Below are 19,850 nucleotides of genomic sequence, written 5' to 3' on the forward strand. Positions count from 1 at the left end.
CTGCTGTTCATTGAACAATGCTAGTGTAAAAAAAAAAGTTCCTTGTATTTCAGAAAAGAATGATGTAGAGCTACAATTTTCTCATAATGATTGAATTGTTTCACTTAACTTACAGTGCCTAATTAAGTATTGTTTCACTTTTCAGTTTCAGATCAAAATGTTCAGACCCAGGTTTTTAAAGTCACGGTATGTATTGTCTAAATTAGTACATTTTATTTTTAATTGTATTTCTATCTTTTCTTTGCAGACCTGCATTATTTAAAAAGCATTATTCAAGAACAATGGACTGAATAATGCTATTACCCCACAAACATGTGACATTTTCTATATGTCTTTGAAACAACAATCAAATGAGCATTTTTTCCTCACCATGTTGGTTGAAAAATCAGTTAATGGGTTATCTGCTATTGTCTATTGCAAGTCTATTTTCATTGGTCAGCATACACATTGGATTCCTACAGCACTACAAGGTTGGCCTAATGGCAACCTCGTAAATAGGGCACATCAAAACTATCATGCCGAATAGTACTGATCCCAACCTGATCATTGTACATGCACAAACACATGGCCGTAAGGTTTCCATTTTTGGAGCCAAAAAATGTTCCATCAACCTCAAATTACTTAAAACAGTGTCACACAATTTTGATTAACTAGTAAAACTAGCCATTTCAAGTTTTTGTTCTATAATAGCAACATTAGTGGTATTCTTCATTAACAGAACAAAACTCAGAACATGGTGTCCATACATAGGTGTGATTCTGCGATTGGACAACACAATCTGTTGTGTGATACATTATATTAATATCCAATTTTAGATTATCAGTCTGGCTTGCAATATGGCAAATTTATGCTTGCTGAAAGCAGCATATATTTATGTGCAAGCAAAAGGAATTTGTTTGGGCACTGCACCTTTTCAATTAAAACAAAAGCTTTGGGGTAACTCTTCTCCATGGCAACACCTTCAGCATCCGACTTCTCATGAATTATAAATTGTTGTTCCCTTTGAAGATTGGCATTCTGTCCCGAGTGGAAGCTGAAAATCTTCAACAGCTTGCACTGAATCTGTTATGTACAACCAAGAGTCCATTTCTATGCATTGTGGCTCTGAATTTTATTAATATTTTAGTGTAATGTGACAATTTGAACGTTAATCACTACAGCTAAATTCATGAAACCAAATTTTAATAAGAACTGGATTATATATGCCCCACATTATAAGTTAACCCTATAAACAATATGCTCACAACAAATTATTCTTATCAATTTGTACTTGTTTTTACCACTTTTTTTTAGCGTTAATAACCTGGCTAAAGGCAGGGAATTCCAAACAACCTCAGTGAAATAGAAAATTGAGCAAAAAAATTAATTATTTCAAACATTTTTTCATTTTTATTATTTTCACAGGCTGTGGGTGTTGCTCATTCAACCGTTTATTACCCACTCCTAAAGTTGGCAGTGAACAGACTTCTTGAATTGATGTGGTCCATGTAATGTAGTTACAATAACAGTTAGGAAGGGAGTTCCAGGATGTACATCCAGCAACAATGAAAGAACAATGATACCGTTTCATGGCAAAGTGGTGTGAAGAGGATCTTGAAGCTGGTGGTGCTCCTATGTATCTGCTGTTCTTGTCCTTCTAGATGGCAATGCTTGTAGGCTTGGGAGGTGCTATTGAAGAAGACTTGGTGAGTCTTACCTGGCTGGTCAGAGTAGATTCTGATCAATGGCAATCACATAAAGGATTCAGTGATAGCTTGGATGTCAACTGGAGCTATTTCACTTTTCTGTTGGAGATGATTATTGCCTACCCATGTATGTTGCACAATTATGTGCCACTTACTGGCCTGGATATTATGTGTGTCTTGCTACAGAGGATATGAACAAGTTCAGTATCTGAGGAGTTGCAAATGGTGCTGAGCATCTTGCAATCATCAATGATTATCCTCATTTCTGACTTTATGGTGGAGGAAGGATCATTGATGATGCAGCTGAAGGTGGTTGGACCTAGGCCATTACCCTGAAGAACTCCTGCAGAACTGTCCTCTGCTGATTTGATTGATCTCCAACTGTGACAATTACATTCCTTTGTGATAGGTATGACTCCAGCCAGCAAAGAGTTTCTGCCCTGAATCCCATTAACTCCAATTTTCCCAGGATCCTTGATGCCATGTTTTGTCAAATGTTGTATTTATTTCAAAAGCAGTTGCTCTCCCCTCACGATTGCAGTTCATCTCTTTTATCTCAGTTTGAGCCAAGGTTATAGTGAGGTCAGGAGCTGACTGACTCTGATGAGACTCAAACTATGCGTCCATGTATGGATTATTGCTCTATAGATGTTACCTGATAGCACTGTTGAAAATACCTTTCATTGCTTTGTTGATGATCAAGAGTAGACTGTTGGGGCATAGTTGGTCCAATTTGAATTGTCCAGCTTTTTGTGTACAGGACATACCTGGGCAAGATTTCATATTGTCAGTTAAATGCCAGTGTTGTACTGGAGCAGTCTGGCTTGAGTTGCACCTAGTCTGGAATACATGACATCTTAGAGTCATATGGGTCTACAGCACAAAAAAAGACATTTTAACCCATCAAATCTCTGCAGTTGAACATAATGTAGTTGGGTCTCATAACCTTTGCTATATTCATTGGCTTCAGACATTTTTTTGATATCCCATAGAGTGAAACACATTGGCTAAAGATTGACCCCTGTGATGTGCAGACCTCAGGAGGAGGCAGAGTTGGATCATCCCCACAGCAGTTCTGACTGAAGCTGTTTGTAAATGCTGGGGCCTTGTCTTTTGCATGATGTGCTGGCCTCCACCATCAATGAGAATGAGGAAATTTGTGGAGACTCCCACTACAGGTGGTGGTTTAATTGTCCACCATCATTCACAACTGAATGTGACAGGATTACAGCACTTTAATCTAACCCATTGGTTATGGGATTTCTTAGCTCTAGAGATCTATCACATGCTGCTTCTACTGTATGGCATATGAACATACACATTAGTAGTAGCAAGAGGCCACTACTTGAGCTTCCTCTGCAATTCAGAAGGATCTTGGCTGTTCTGATTTTAACCTTAAGTTCGTATTCCTGCATACCCCCAAAACCTTTCACATCTTTGCATTTGAAGAATCTATTTATCTCTGCTTGAAAATATTTCCCAAGATTCTACTGTCTTTTGAAGAAAAGGCTTCCAAAGACAGTCAACCCTCTATGAGAAAAAAAATCTCCTAACCTATTAAATTGGTGACCCCTTATTTACAAACATTGTTCCCTAGTTCCACATTCTCTTATCAGTGGATATATCCTTTCCGCATCCTTGCTGTCAAGTCATGGTGGCACGGTGGTTAGCACTGCTGCCTCACAGCGCCTGTAGACCCAGGTTCAGTTCCCGCCTCAGGCGACTGACTGTGTGGAGTTTGCACACTCTCCCCGTGTCTGCGTGGGTTTCCTCTGGGTACTCCGGTTTCCTCCTACTGTCCAAAGATGTGCAGGTCAGGTGAATTGGCCATGCTAAATTGCCCGTAGTGTTAGGTAAGGGGCAAATGTAGGGGTATGGGTGGGTTGCGCTTCGGCGGGTCGGTGTGGACTTGTTGGGCTGAATGTAATGTAATTAAATGTAATCTAATCTAATCATTTCAGGATCTCGTATGTTTCAATCAAGTCACCTCCAACTCTTCTAAACTTCAATGGGTACAAGCATGTTTTACCTCGTGTTTCCTCATTAGACAATCCACGCATTCCAGATATTAGTCTAGTAAAACATTTCTGAACTGTCTCTGACACATTTCAGCCCTTTCTTATATAGACAGACCAATTCTGTGCAAATTACTCCAGATGTCGCCACATCAATGTCCTAAATAACTGAGGCATAAATAAACAATAACATTCTATTTGCTTTCCTAATTAATTGTTGTATCAGAATACTGACCTTGTTTCATTCATGCACTCGGTCACCCAGATTCCTCTGCATGTCAGATCTGCAATATCTCACCATTGAAAATTAACAATTTCACATTTTCCCATATTGTACTCAATTTGCCATATTTTTGCTTATATGCCTAAACAATCTATATCCTTTTGTAACCTCTCTATTTCCTCTTCAAATCTTATATTCCTTTATAAGACCATAAGAAATATAAACAGGAATAGGTAATTTCTCCCCTTGAATCTGCTCTGCCATTCATTAGTATCATGGCTAATCCAACACTCCTGACACCCACTTTCCTGTCTTTTGCCCATAACTGTTGACTTCTATTGATCAAGAATCAGTCGATCTCCACCTTAAATATACACAATGATTCTGTGGCAAGGGCTGTCAAAGACTCAACCTTCAGAAGAAATTCCTCCTCATTTCAGTCTTAAATTGTTGCACTTTTATTCTGAGACTATGTCCTCTGGTCCAAGACTCTCCCATGAGGGGGAGACACCCCCACAGCATTAACCCTGTCAAGCCCCTTAAGAATCCTAGATGTTTCAATGAAATCACCTTTCATTATTCTAATCTCCAGTTAGTAGAGTCCCAATCTGCCTTCAATAAGGAACCTAATACCCTTCCTTAATTAAGGAGACCAAAACTGCTCATTGCACTTCAGATGTGATTTTATTAACACGTTGTACAGATACGATAAGACTTATCCTACTCTTATATTCCAGCCCCTTGATATAAAGGCGAATTAGCCTTCCTGATTACCTGCTGAACCTGCTAGCTTTCTGTATTTTGTGCACAAGTGTCCCCAAGTCTCTTTGTAAAATGGGGCAAAGTCAGCATGGTTTCATCAAGGGAAGGTCATGCCTGACAAATCTGCGAGAATTCTTTGAGGAAGTAACTCACTGGTTTTGAGTTGCTAGATCTGTTCAATCCCATTCAAACAGTGGCAGTGTCATACAACACAATGAAGGATAATTTCAACATGAAAATGGGACATTGTTTCTGCATAGACTACTGTAATCACTCTTGCCAGTACTGTCATGAACCGCATGTGCAGCGATAGATTGGTGACGATGAGATCAAGCTGCTTTTGTCACTCTTGTGCATTCCTTCACCACTTGCCACAGACCCATTCTAGCAGCTCAATCAGTGCTCCCATCCTTTTTTGTTAATAGATATTTGAAGTTCCCCATGCAGAGTATATATTGTGTTCTTGCTACCCCCAGTGCTTCTTCCAATAATGTTCAACATTACTGATGTTGATGCTGATTCATTAGCTGAGTAGAACAGTAGGCTGTAATGGCACAAGACTTAGTGAGATCCGAATTCATTGTTGGGGATTCTAGAGTTTTTGGGGAGCAGGGGTGACTTTTTACCTTGAGGATCTCCTGAGCTGAAATACTGACATCTGTCAACCACAACAATCTTCCAGTGTGCTATGTATGCTTAAAAGGAGCAGACAGATTTCTTCTGCTTCCTATTTATTCTTGTTTTGCTAGGGCTGCTTGATACCATGCTTAGTCACATGCATCCTTTATATCAAGGGCAGTCAGTTCCACCTCACTTCTGGAATTCTGCAGTTTTGTCCATGTTTGAATCAAGGCTACCTGTAGGCCTGAGCTGCATTCCCAATGAAGGAATTGCAAATGGAGCTAAACATTGTGCAATCATCAGCAAGCAGTCTAAAGTGTGATTTTATGGTAAAGATCATTGAAGCAGCTGAAAGATTATGGATGATACATTGAAGAGCTCCTGTATTGATAGCCTGTAACAAGTACAGCCATCTCCTTTATGTTATGCTTTCTAATTTCCATTGATTTCAGTTTTGTTAGGACTCCTTGGTGCCATTCAAAGACTGCTTTGGTGTTGAGGGCTGTCACTTTTACCTTACCTGTGGAATTCAGCAGTTCTGTTCATATTTGGACCAAGGCTGTAATGAGGTTTGGAGAAAAGTGATCCCTCTGGAACCTAAAATTGCATACCAGTGAGTAGGTTGTTGATAAGTCCATATCAATTGATATAAATGTTAGTGACTCACTTTATCATTTTGCTAATGATTAAGAATAAGTTGACAAGATGGTAATTGCTGAGGTTAATTCTGCTTTTTGTGGCCAGGACATTGTTGAGAACTTCTCCACATTGTCAGATAGATGCCAATGCTGTAGTTGGTTAAAGACATGGCTAGTGCTAGAGCATGAGTCTTCAGTATGGCAGTTGGAATATCACGGATTGAATTAGCTGAAGACTAGATTACGTTCCCTACAGTGCGGAAACAGGCCCTTCGGCCCAACCAGTCCACAAAGAGTAACCCACCCAGGCCCATTTCCCTCTGACTAATGCAACTTGCTCTATAGGCAATTTAGCATGGCCAATTCACCTAACCTGAACATCTTTTGACTGTGGGAGGAAACCAGAGCACCCGGAGAAACCCCACGCAGATACGGAGACTATGTGCAAACTCCACACAGACAGTTGTCCCAAGGCTGGAATCGAACTTGGGACCCTGGTCCTGTGAGGTAGCAGTGCTAACCACTGAGCCACCGTGCCACCCCTTTTTGAGCAACTCATCCAGACCCATTCCCCTATATTTACCCATGACTAATGTACCTAATCTACATATCCCTGAGCACTATGGGCAATTTAGCATGAACAATTCACCCAACATGCACATATTTGGATTATGGGAGGAAACCCACGCAGACACGGGGAGAATGTGCAAACTCCATACAGCCCCAGTCTAGAATTGAACCCGGTCCCTGGTGCTGTGAGGCAGCAGTGATGGTGGAAATCTCTCAAGATGGAATGTTGACCTGTTGCAAATTCCACCAAAGACGGCTAAAACGTTCCTAACTATGCCCCTTGAAAGTGTATACGGGGCTTTTCCATCACTGCTCACGTGTGCTCCACCTTCATTCCTTACTTGCTTAATGTTTAACTTCCGTCATGACTCTATAGCTGAACCATAAGATGTAAGAATAGAAGTAGGCCATTCGACACATCAGGGCAGCTTCACCATTCAATGAGATGAGATCATAGAGTCATAGAGATGTACAGCATGGAAACAAACCCTTCGGTCCAATCTGTCCATGCCGACCAGATATTCCAACCCAATCTAGTCCCACCTGCCAGCGCCCGGTCCATATCCCACTAAACCTTTCCTATTCATATATCCATCCAAATGCCTCTTAAATGTTGCAATTGTACCAGCCTCCACCACATCCTCTGGCAGCTCATTCCATACACGTACCACCCTCTGCGTGAAAAGGTTGCCCCGTAGATCTCTTTTGTATCTTTCCCCTCTCACCCTAAACCTATGCCCTCTAGTTCTGGACTCCCCGAGCCCGGGGAAAATACTTTGTCTATTTATCCTATCCATGCCCCTCATAATTTTGTAAACCTCTATAAGGTCACCCCTCAGCCTCCGACGCTCCAGGGAAAACAGCCCCAGCCTGTTCAGCCTATCCCTGTAGCTCAGATCCTCCAACCCTGGCAACATCCTTGTAAATCTTTTCTGATCCTTTCAAGTTTCACAACATCTTTCCGATAGGAAGGAGACCGGAATTGCACGCAATATTCGAACAGTGGCCTAACCAATGTCCTGTACAGCCGCAACATGACTTCCCAACTCTTGTACTCAATACTCTGACCAATAAAGGAAAGCATACCAAACGCCTTCTTCACTATCCTATCTACTTGCGACTCCACTTTCAAGGAGCTATGAACCTGCACTCCAAGGTCTCTTTGTTCAGCAACACTCCCTAGGACCTTACCATTAAGTGTACAAGTCCTGCTAAGATTTGCTTTCCCAAAATGCAGCACCTCGCATTTATCTGAATTAAACTCCATCTGCCACTTCTCAGCCCATTGGCCCATCTGGTCCAGATCCCATTGTAATCTGAGCTAACCCTCTTCGCTGTCCACTACACCTCCAATTTTGGTGTCATCTGCAAACTTACTAACTGTACCTCTTATGCTCGCATCCAAATCACTTATGTAAATGACAAAAAGTAGAGGGCCCAGCACCGATCCTTGTGGCATTCCACTGGTCACAGGCCTCCAGTCTGAAAAATAACCCTCCACCACCACCCTCTGTCTTCTGCCTTTGAGCCAGTTCTGTATCCAAATGTCTAGTCCTCCCTGTGTTCCGTGAGATCTAACCTTGCTAATCAGTCTCCCATGGAGAAGCTTGTCAAACACCTTACTGAAGTCCTCATGACTGACCTGATAATCCATTTTCCTACTTTTTCCCCATAAACCTTAATACCCTCACTGATTAAAAATCTGTCTATCTCAGCCTTGAATATAGTTCATGATCTAGCTTCCACAGCCCTCTGTGTTAAAGAATTCCACAGACTGACAACTCTCTGATCAGGGACCAAACTTTTCACAGTACTCAAGGTGGACTGACTAATGCCTGGTGTAGTTTTAGCAACACCTCCCTATTTTTATACTGCATTCCCTTTGAAATAAAGACCAGCATTTGCATTTGTCTTCCTTATTACCCACGGCCTTGAATGCTTGTTTTTTTGTGATGCATGCATGTGGACCCCTCAAATCTCTCTGTGCTACAGCTTTCTCCATTGTTCCCCATTTCAATCATTTTCAGCTCCTCTATTCTTCCTGCCAGAATGCATAACCTTACTTACCTCATGTTGTATCCCACCTGCTAAGTTTTTGCTTGCTCACTTAACCTGTCTTTATCCCTCTGTCGACTCTGTCATCCTTACTACTTGCCTCCCTACCAATTTTTCCGTCACGTGCAAAGTTGGTGATATTACATTCAATTCGATCATCCTTGCCATGAATATATCATGTCAATAGTTGAGTCCCCAGTACAAATCCATGTACGCAGTCCACTAGTTACAAGTTACCATGTACGTTTTGTCTCCTTTATCTCAACTCTCTTTCTTATATGTCATCAATCCTGCGTCCGTGCAGGTTCTTATCCTGTATGTAGCTTTATGTGTGTATCTTAACTGAATGTGTTTTGATAGTCCAAATATATTGCATCTTGTGGCTCGCTTTATCTATCCTGATTCTGTCTTCTTAAAGAACTGTAATAAATTTCTTAGGTTTGATGACTCTTTTATGAAGCCATGTGATTCTGCTTGATTATATCATGTATTTCTAAAATGCTGTACGATTGCATCCTTTATAATAGACTGTAATGTTTTTCCATGAACCGATGTTAAACAAACTGGACTTTGGAGTTTTGAACCGATCCATTGGCTGTGACATTTCTTAGCTATGTAGCTTGCTAGTTTTATTTTTTATGAATGTAGGTCTGTATCATAGCTTCAGTGGGTACCTCATTTCCAGAATGCTTTGTGCTGCTCCTGACGTGCTCTTCTGCACACCTAAATGAACGAGAGTTTGACAGTTGAAAAGATGGTCAAATAAATTATGTTTCAGGTTTAGAAGGTCATGATAGAATACAATTCTGCTGTTGCTAATTATCCGTAATTCTAAATTGATAAACTGATGTAGCTTTTCTGTTTGCAAGTGTTGCTAACAATTCATTAACACCAACCGCCCACACCACCAGCTAGACAAGGCACAAGATGTGACAACAATCTGCAGAACTACAGCCCATCCACAGCTTAACACCCCCTAATTTTAAAAAAAGCATGACTTTTTAAAAAAAAATCATTGGATTGCAACTTTTAACATTCCTGGCGTTGGTCCCCAAACTGAAATGTGGAGGAGCTGGTCTTAGACTGTGGTGGACAAAGTTAAAAATCACATAATACCAGGTTATAGTCCAACAGGTTTATAAGGAAGCACTAGCTTTCGGACCGCTGCTCCTTCATCAGGTACTTGTTGAGCAGGGCCATAAGACACAAAATTTATAGCAAATGATTACAGTGTCATGCAACTGAAATGATGTACTGAACAAACCTAGGTCGTTGTTAAGTCTTTCATCTTTAGAATGGGTTGCAGGTTTCTGGTCATTAATATGTGAATCCCAGAACTTCTTTTAAGTCACATTCTGGAGATAACTTAAGGTTTTCTTGAAAAGAGGTGACATCTCAGCTCAGTCAATGCATTAAAGATAGGTTAGAGCCTGTGTGTATCCCAATGTTGAGTCAGACTGGTTCTATTTCAGAAGTGGAATTTAAAAAAATACATGGATTGACTGCCTGCAAATTGTGCATTATTTGAGCAAAATAGAATGTACCTGCAAATATAATTCTGCAAATACAAATTCACCCCATAGACTTATATGTGTGCATGCGTGCAAGAGAGAGAGAGTGAGTGTGTGCGTGTGAGTGCACATGAGAGAGTGTGTGTTTGCGTATGTACAAGCTTGGTAAAGTGTGTGTGTGAGTGTGACGGAGTAAAAGCCTATGAGAGATGTGTGCGAATGTGAGAGTGTGGGGGGTGTATGTGTGTGTGTATGAGAGAAGATCTGCTTGTCTGTGTCTGAGTATGTAAGAGCGTGTATGTATGTGTGCTTGTGTGTGAGCGTACATAGTGTAGTGAGGTCACCTGTAGTGTGACATGAACCCAAGGTCCCATTCGGAGAACACTTCAGCAGTCAGAGACATTTGGCCTCAAATCTTTGGGTGACCATCCTCCAAGGCCGACTTCAGAATAGACAACAATGCAAAGTGGCCAAGCAGAGGCTGATAGCCAAGTTCGGTACCCATGAGGAGGGCCTCAACCAGGACCTTGGGTTCATGTCACACTACTCTTGCGTGCACTCACAGTCACATGCACAGACTCACTCTCTGTCTCACATGTGCATGCGTACACACATATAAATCAGTGAGGTGAATTCGTATTTGCAGATACATTCTGTTTTGCTCAAAAAATGCACAATCTGCAGTCAATCCATGTATTTTTTTTTAATTCCACTTTTGAAATAAAACCAGTCTGACACAAGATTGAGATACACACAGACTCTAATCTACCTTTAATGCATTGTCTGAGCTGAGATGTCACCCCTTTTTAAGAAAACCTTAAGTTATCTCCAGAATGTGACTTAAAAGAAGTTCTGGCATTTACATATTAATGAACCGAAACCTGCAACTCATTCTAAAGATGAAAGACTTAACAGCAATTTAGATTTGTTCAGTGTATCATTTCAGTTGCATGACACTAATCTTTTGCTATAAATTCCATGTCTTATGGTCCTGCTCAACAAATACCTGATGAAGGAGCAGTGCTCTGAAAGCTAGTGCTTCCAAATAAACCTGTTGGACTATAACCTGGTGTTGTGGGATTTTTAACTTAACCCAAACTGAAACCTAAAGCTGATGCATTGAAGTGATGGAGGATGGAACACATTAACTTGAACAAAAGCTCACAAATTTGGCAGGATGAAAATTATTCGTAATTTCTCCCAGTAATTAATGTGCCTCTTGCATAATTTCTTCAATCAGAAGTGGAAGATGAAAATGATGTTAAAATGAATCTACTTCCCTAGCATTTGATTACCCCTTACTTATTTAGCCTTTCTTTCAAGTGAAATTTAAAGTATATTTTTCTATTAATTATGTATTTTTTACATTTTTAGGCTTGTAACCAGACATCGACACCTTCACCAATACCTGTAAAAGAGCTGAAAAATAAAGCATTGTTGTGCAAACCTTTAACACAGACAAAAGCTACTTACTGTAAGCCTCACATGCAGTCAAAATCCTGTCAAACAGGTATGAATTTTTACCTTCATCCTGTTGCTTACCAGTGGATTGTTAATTGGACCTGACTGTTCCAAGTGCTTGCATATCTGATGAAGCTCTCAGACAGCAGGTGTTGCTGTCTCCTCTGGCATTGCAATCCCTACTTGTAACCTTTTTCCTATTATTGCACTTCATAACAAAAAGCATTTGAGACAAACATGCCCAGCTGCTGACTGACGCTCTGCACCTTATATCCTATTTGATGATTTAGAACCCGTATATCTATTTGTTTATTTAGTAGACATGGCGCTTGTGTGAGAAATTAAGTTGTTGCCTTCAACTGAAGTTGTGTTAATGAACAGACCTTAATTATACTGTGCGTAGTCCAATCCTTGGTTATATTATTACTTGTACTTGAACTCAATATTTATGGTTAAGTAGCAAAGCTTTCACCAGTTTGGGAACCAAACAAATCTAATTTGATGGCATGTAAGGGTTCTTTTCTGCTGACACAGCATTTGGGAGATGAAAAGCTGAGATTTTGCAGTGCCATCACTGGTAGGTAGCTCTATTTACATTGTGGCACAATTCCTTTGATAGAGACAGGGGAGTTGTGATTTTCGAATGTTCAACTTACAGATGTGATCCCATACTGAGATGTAATTTTTAAAGATCTGACATACACATCTTTCCTGTACTTACATAAGGCTATTTTCTTATCTTTCATTGTGTTCCAACTAGTATATACATAACTTGCACACAAACTCAAGAACAGAACCCGTGCACAATCCATGGACTGCCTGAACTGTTATAAATTTTGTGATAAGTATTTATAATGGGAAGCGTTAATACAAAAATGTGAAAGTAGGAAGTGAACAGAAGATGAATACAAAAATGCATACTGTTAGGCCTTCCTGTAGTGAAAAATAACCACTGCCAAGTCTGCAGGGTTCAACCATTTTATTTCAGCATATGCAAAGAAGAAGTTCATTTCCGCTACACATTGAACTTGTTAACTGTGCACTTGTAATGCAAGCCTTTGGTATCTTAGCCTTCACCATTGGGTCTACTAGTTTCCATGATAACACAACTAGTTTGGCTGGAATTTCAGTTCATCTTGACTTCTTACCCTCTGTTGCAATGAATAATGTGCTTACACAGACTGTTGCTATTACAGCATGGAAGAAATTCAGCATAACTGCACCACTTATTTCAAGACTAGTCTGCACTTTTAAGTTTGCCCCTGCCGATATTAACCCCTTCTCCCTACTTTAGTCCCTTCTTTTGGACCCCAGTTCAGGTGCTGCCTAACCTAGGCAGGACCTCCATGAGACTCTCTATCTCTTACGGTCTCGCCGATGTATAAATGAATTAGGCTAAGCCATGAACCCCATCCCATTAGAAAGCAAAATCTTCATAGGTTTTTTCATATTTTCTAGGAAGGAGGCTTCATATTTTCTAGGAAGGATACCAAGGTCCATACTTTCATTAGTAGTATTACCATCTGGAATCAGTTTCTGGTAGCAGCAAATAGAGAGACTAACCAATCTGACTGCAACGGATATAATGGCCACTGCCATCATCCCGACTTTGCATTTGCATTCTTGCCATCTTGGCTCAGTTATTAGCCAAGTCTTCCAATACTTTGGCCACAGCTTGGGTTAGATTCAGCTGCACCATACTTATGGTTGCTTGACAGCTTTTTTCAGTAAATCTGTTGGTGGTGGCTAAGGTACTTTCCTTCCTAAGCATTATCAATATTTAATGAACTATTACACCATCGGCTCAGTATGTGTCTGGTGAAGGCCATGCTTGCAAGTTGAAGTATCCCACAGTAAATGAATCTATGATCGAAGCAGAAGGTATGATTGTCGTTGTAGTCCAATCCTCCATAGAGGAGCCTTGCCCTAGCCATTAAATTGTACCACTATGTAGGTCAATTTTAAACTTCCTTAAAGGCCTTTTCACAAGTACTGTCCAATACAATTATAGTAAATTCAAAAATACAAAATTATGGCTGAACTGTTGGTGTTTTGAATTCCAAAATACTACATACCTCCTGATTATCTTTGATTCTCCTGCCTGATAAGAACCTATCCATCTCTGACTTAAACAGATTCAATGATCACTGGCTTCCAAGGCAGTGATTCAAATTTAAGTTCTGTGACTACATTCTCATAGTTCCTGTATTTAGTCCTGTAAAATCTTTTCATAGCCTGATTCTAGGGCACAGTGCCAAAGCTTATGACATCAGTATCTGACTTAATATTATCTATAATGTCTTCATCAAACATGTAATATGTCCTTCTCTTGAATTTTGAGTCACTTGTATTAATAGAGGCATGAGATAGTAATTTTAATCTTTCCCTTCTGTTCAGATTGAAATGTGAAGTTGATCTCTAGGTTCTCTTTGGTCTTGGCCGCTTGGTTAACTTGCCTTTAGCCTTTCCAGCCTTATGCCTTGCACAGGTATTTGACCTTGCCACAGCCCAGGCCTGGCCACTATCAGTGGCATTCGATGAATTGTAACATGGTGTTCCTTTCCTGGTGCACAGGCCTGTGGTTTATTTCCAACATGTTTTGTTTCCTTTCGCCAAGTACCATTCTCTACTTTATAGGCCTGTTTTCTTTACCATTCTTTTTTTTATTGGGATGTTTCCTCATGCATCCTTTAACCTTGACCATCTCTGGGCCAATGGAACTAACCACCCTTGACACTGAAGTCAGTATTAGGATTTCGGTAGCATCTTGTGCCATCTGATCTGTCCACTGATTCCCTTTCTGGATTGGATCATCGCTTCTCGTGTAATCCATGACCTTTATGACTGCTAGCTGATCTGGGAGAAAGTAATCAAAATAGCTCTTCATTTTTGACATGACCTCCATCTGATATTATGTATCCCCTACTTGCCCATGTTGCCATGTAGTCGTACACAATCCCAAAGATGTCCTCTCTGTCTGCAAAAATGTTAGCTATTTGCCATAATTACCATGAGCCCTACTAACTCAGTTAGCTGAGCACAATATTTTCTTGTGATCCATGCCCGGTGGACAGGTTATAGGGAATCAGGAGGTGAGTTACACTGTGAGATTCCTTGCAGCCACAGCCTCTGTATTTGACTTCAGACCAAATTCAAAATACATGGGGGTAAGACTGCTTCCTGAACAAAGTGTCAAGTAGCATACCCCTGCCAGATTCGTCATAGTGTTCAAATCTTAAACTCTACTTCATCAACTCTGATTGGAAGGTCTTCATAGCACTTAATGCAAATGTGGTTGCCATGTAGCTACAGCTGCAATGCACCACCTTTCCTTTCATCCTCATTGTGTTGAATTTAACTATTTGTATTTATAAACATTATTTACTTATCTATAGTTAAGTTATAAATTTAATGTAATACTTGTATCTCCCTAGAATCAATTCAAACTACTGCCCTATTTAGAAAGAAAAACAACTTCAAAATTCATCACTTACCTATCTGCTCACCTAATTAATCCATTTGTGCTTCAGCTCTCACATCCGACTTCTGGTCTCTGGTCCCCCACTTTGCGTTTTATAAAAGGTCAGAACACCACACCATAGCAAATCCCTCACTCACCACGTTCCCAAGCTTACCCTCTGTATTGTGCTGCAGTCAGTAATATGCTACCTTTGCAGTCAGTTGCTTAACTTTTAATTGGTGAATCCTCTTCCCCAATTCTCCCTCAACACCTTTCATGAACCCATACCCTTCCTACTACTATTTTCCCTTCCAACTAACCCCTTGTACATTATCCAAACTCTTCCTCCATTGAACTATCAACTCAATATTAAAGCTGCATTCACTCCTTTCTATTTCCACACTTTCCCAAGGGCAGGTGGCTTCAAGCAATTTACCATCTCTTTCTAACTTCTCTTCCCTTCTGCTTCTGTGAAGACTTGTTAGATTTCAAATTACAACATGCTCCTTTCTTAAGAAGGATGTAGTTTGAATGCCCACACATCACACTGTATTTGCCTGTGTGTTTCTGTGAAATAAATATTTAAAAGTTCATAGAAACCAAAACAAAAACTATAAAAATTTACATAATTACGACATGAAGCTATTCAGTTTGAAAATAAAGAATCTTTAATTTAAGCTTTTAAATTTAATTTTTTTATAAGTTATTAAGCAAGATGTTGAAAGTACAGAAGAAAACTATTCCAGTCATATATCTGACTGGATAACAGTATTACATTCAGGAATGTTACCTATATTACCTATGCTCAATATTGTGCAACCCAATTCAGCTTGCACAGTCTCAGGTTGAGGTAATTCTTCAACCCAAAGGCTAGGTTCTGGAGAAGCCGAGGCCTTGCTGTCAAAATAAAAAAGCAGTTCAAAAACATATATGCACAACTCGAGATCTAATTACTAATTTTAAATTAAAATTACTTGAAGATGTGTAATATAGTTTTCCTACATGGTCTGTCTCTTAATTTTCTCATGCACTCCTCTTGTTTTCTGAAGTCTATTTTTCACTGTATATCTCTAACCTGAAAATGTGTCTATATTTCATATTTATTATTACAGAGGAGGATTGGAAGCCTCAGTTAATTCCTGTGCCTATCCCTGTGCCAGTCTATATTCCAATTCCAATGCACATGTATTGCAATAACTATCCAGTACCTGTCTCAATGCCTATTCCGGTAAGCTTATTCTTCAGATTTATGATTAATATGTTAGAAGAAAAGCCCTATACAGAGGAACCTCAATTATCCGACATTTGATGATCCGAATTTCAAATTATCTGGACAAGATTGCAAGGTCCCGATGCTTGGCTAAACTATGTTATCCAACATTCAATTATCCGGACATTCAATTATCCAAACAAAATACTCCCCGCCCATGTCGTTCGATAATCAAGGTTCCTCTGTAAACAGTTTTTTAAAAAAAGTAAGCATCAAAAACTTTCATTTGAATAAATAAAATGGATGAATGAAACAGTTCTTTTTCTTTTCTTCCCTTTAGTCACTGTTTTTACACTTTATATGTTAATGGCTTATTTGTCAGAGGTATATTATTTAAATGGAGAAAATTGCAGAAAGCTGCAGCATGAGGGGACGCAGAGGCGGTGTGCTTGTGCATGAAACACAGAAATCAAGCTAATGAATGTTGGCCCTTACTTCCCTACAAGTAGGGAAGTGTTACTGCAGCTGTGCAAGATGTTAATGGAACCACATCTGGAGTACTGTGAGCGGTTTTGGTACCCTTATTTAAAGAAAGATATCAGGTTCCTTTGTTGGAGGCATTTCAGAGAAGCTTCACTAGAATAATCCGTGGTAAAGAGGGATTATCTTTTGAGTAATGGCTAAATAGTTTGGGACTCTGGCCACTGGAGAGTAGAATGAATGAGACTTTATTTCATTGAAACATATGGATTTTCAGGGTGCTTGACAGGGTAAATGCTGAGAGGACATAGTCTCAGAATTCAGAGGTGTCAATTTAAGATTGAGCTGAGGAGTAATTTCTGAGGTTTGCGAGTCTTGTAACTCCTTGTAACTGAGCTTTGGGATCAGAGTCCTTTTGTATATTTACAGGTAAAATAGATTCTTGATCAGTAGGGGAATCAAAGATTATAGGAAAGCGCAAGGTGAACATGAGGAATGTCGGATCATGATGCTATTGAATGGTGCAGCAGGTTTGAGAGGCCAAATGGCGTACTCCTGATCCTAAGTCTTATGTTCTCATCATTTAAGATGTGCAACAATTAATGAACTATGTCTGGAACAGGTACCTGTTCCAGTGTTTCTGCCTACTACCCTAGGAAATGCTGAGAAAATAGTTGAAACAATTGAGGATCTCAAGAGGAAGGTTCCTTCAAATCCAGTTGAAGCTGACATACTTGCTATGGCGGAAATGATAGCTGAAGCAGAGAGGAATCCTGTATCAATGGAATTCTGTGGTAAGATTTAACACTTGCATGAAAGTCAGAAAGAAATAGGAAAGAATGCAATGTCTGTTTACTGTTGCCAAAGCACATCTGGATAGTAGAAATAAAAATACAACTGTAGTTTAAATTGAATGCATTACTGCAGCTTTCCATTCTAGCACTAGAATGTCCAAGAATCTCTAGAGCACTAGAATCTCAATGAAATTGAGATGAATACATATATGGTGGAGGGATTAATGATCAGGGGGTGTAGATTTAAGATAAGAGGCAGAAGGTATTGAGAAGATGTGAAGAAAGCACTTTTCACCCAGAGGGTGATGGGAATCTGGAACTCACTGCTTGTAAGGATGGTAAAGGCAGAAACCCTCATAGCAATTAAGTATTTAGTTATTCACTTGCAATGACATGTGATACACAGCTATGGGCAAAGTGCTGTAAAATGGGAATAGAATAGTTAGCTGATTGTTTTTGACTGGTGTGGACATGGTGGGCTAAGGACCTTTCTCTGTGTTATAAATCTGTCACAAATTGATAATACTAATTATTAAGTCACATAATTTAAAAGAATTATTTTCTGATTTTGAGGCATGGCTACTGCCACATTTCTCTTCCCTTTGTCTTCCAGGAATATTGTTCCTTTTGAAAAAATAAAGTCACTTTGTTTTTAAAAATCTCTTTTAATGTTCTACATGTCTTAATATTTAAAAAGTTATAGCATTGATCTGAAGAAAGTTGATAAGATGTAAAAATGAAGATGAGGACGTAGCAGGAATTGGAAAGTTTGCAAAATAGTTTTGAAGTTGGAAAGAGAATCCTGGTGCTTTACAAATAGCAATGAAATATGGAGTATATTAAAGTTTTATTTTGTTCAAATGAAAATCATAATAGTTTAATAATGAAACGAGGAAATTTGTAAAAATAAATGTAAAAAAAATGTAAAGAGACAAAGAATGAATTAATTTTTTTCTCAAGTTAAAGTTCAAAAATGAATTAGAAATGGAGAGTGTTGCAGAGGACAGCAAAAGGCATCTCAAGTTGCAGAGAAGTGTAAAGTGATACTGTTTGAAAGAGAGCACAAAGAAAGTCAATATAAAGGTACAGCTTTAAAGGGAGTACAAGAACAGCGTAATGTAAAATTTAATATGAATAAATAATTGAAGGTGGCACCAGCAGTTGATTAGGTTATCTTTTAAAAACAATTCTGATTTTATAAAAAGAGCAGTACAAAGCAAGAAAGTTATCATAAACCTATATAAGTCCCTGATTAGAGCTCAGCTGATATATTCTAAACAATCTTGGGCATGAAACTTTAGAAGGAATATATTTGGAATCTGTAGATTAAGAAGTAATCTTGACAAAAGAACAACAGATCATCAGTATATGGCAGTTGCATTGAGTGGAGTTTTCACATGGGCATTTTTTTCATTTCTTTCGTAGTAATGTGAAAGACAGATTGTTTGAAATGTGCATAATTATAAGTAGAGCCAATCTTTAAACTTGGGTAGGCAAGCTTAATCAAAAGACATATTTAAGTGGAAGTGCTGCCAGACGACATATGGAGACAAGTGGTATACATTCATTTCAGGTAAAGCTAGATAAGCACATAAGGGAAAAGAATAAAAGATATGCTGCTAAAATCATCTAAAAAGGGATGGGAGATGGCTTATATAGAGTAAGAATGTATTATCCCATTACACTGAATAGCCTATTCCTCTGCTGTATGCTGCCTTGTAAGATATACAACTGTCAGCAGCGAGATGAGTTCTGGTCTGTGGTTATCTGCCTCAAAAAAGGTATAAATGATTTTTAGGCTTCTTGTGAGTGAAGGCTCATGTGACTAAATTAATTTTTATTTGACCAAGGTAATCTTCATTACGTTACCTTGATATAGTTCTTCAAAATAATTGAAGTTATAGAGAAGAAAAGATTATGTAAATGTTGAAATTGAACCTGGTAATTTCCAAACCATTTCAACAAATCTACTTACTTTTGAAATACTAGAGCAGAACATGCAGTTACATATTTCAGGTCACTATTATAGTTGAATATGTACCATCTTTTAAAGGATCCAACTTGTAAACACTTCCATAGATTTGAAGAATAGTCTTATATATTTGTGATTTTGTAGTGTTGTGAACGAAATAGTTGAGTTGGAGGAGACAGACAATTTTAGAGGTTCAATAATCTCATTATTAATTATTAAGAATGTTTATGAGTCAATCGCATGCAATGAAAACACTAAAGGAAATATTTGAGAACCATTGAAGTGAATTAGCTGTGTGCTTTCTAATTTAAATTCCTATGTTTCAATGTTATGTAAATTAATTTGTAAAAACTCAGTTAAGTAAATTTAATTACTTGTGGTGCTTCTCACCCA

At 39.0% G+C, this 19,850-nt stretch overlaps 1 protein-coding gene across 1 annotated transcript in view; it reads left to right on the plus strand.

Moving 5' to 3' along the window:
• Positions 1-19,850, plus strand: part of zmym2 (zinc finger, MYM-type 2) — a 95,876-nt gene that overhangs the window by 46,782 nt on the left and 29,244 nt on the right. Inside the window, exons 13-16 of the mRNA XM_043692702.1 lie at positions 146-186; positions 11,455-11,590; positions 16,114-16,229; positions 17,314-17,485. Of these exons, the coding sequence (XP_043548637.1) occupies positions 146-186; positions 11,455-11,590; positions 16,114-16,229; positions 17,314-17,485 (465 nt within the window). The remainder of the gene's footprint in view (positions 1-145; positions 187-11,454; positions 11,591-16,113; positions 16,230-17,313; positions 17,486-19,850) is intronic.

The sequence above is a fragment of the Chiloscyllium plagiosum genome, chromosome 6 (genome assembly GCF_004010195.1).
Source record: "Chiloscyllium plagiosum isolate BGI_BamShark_2017 chromosome 6, ASM401019v2, whole genome shotgun sequence".
NCBI lineage: Eukaryota > Metazoa > Chordata > Chondrichthyes > Orectolobiformes > Hemiscylliidae > Chiloscyllium > Chiloscyllium plagiosum.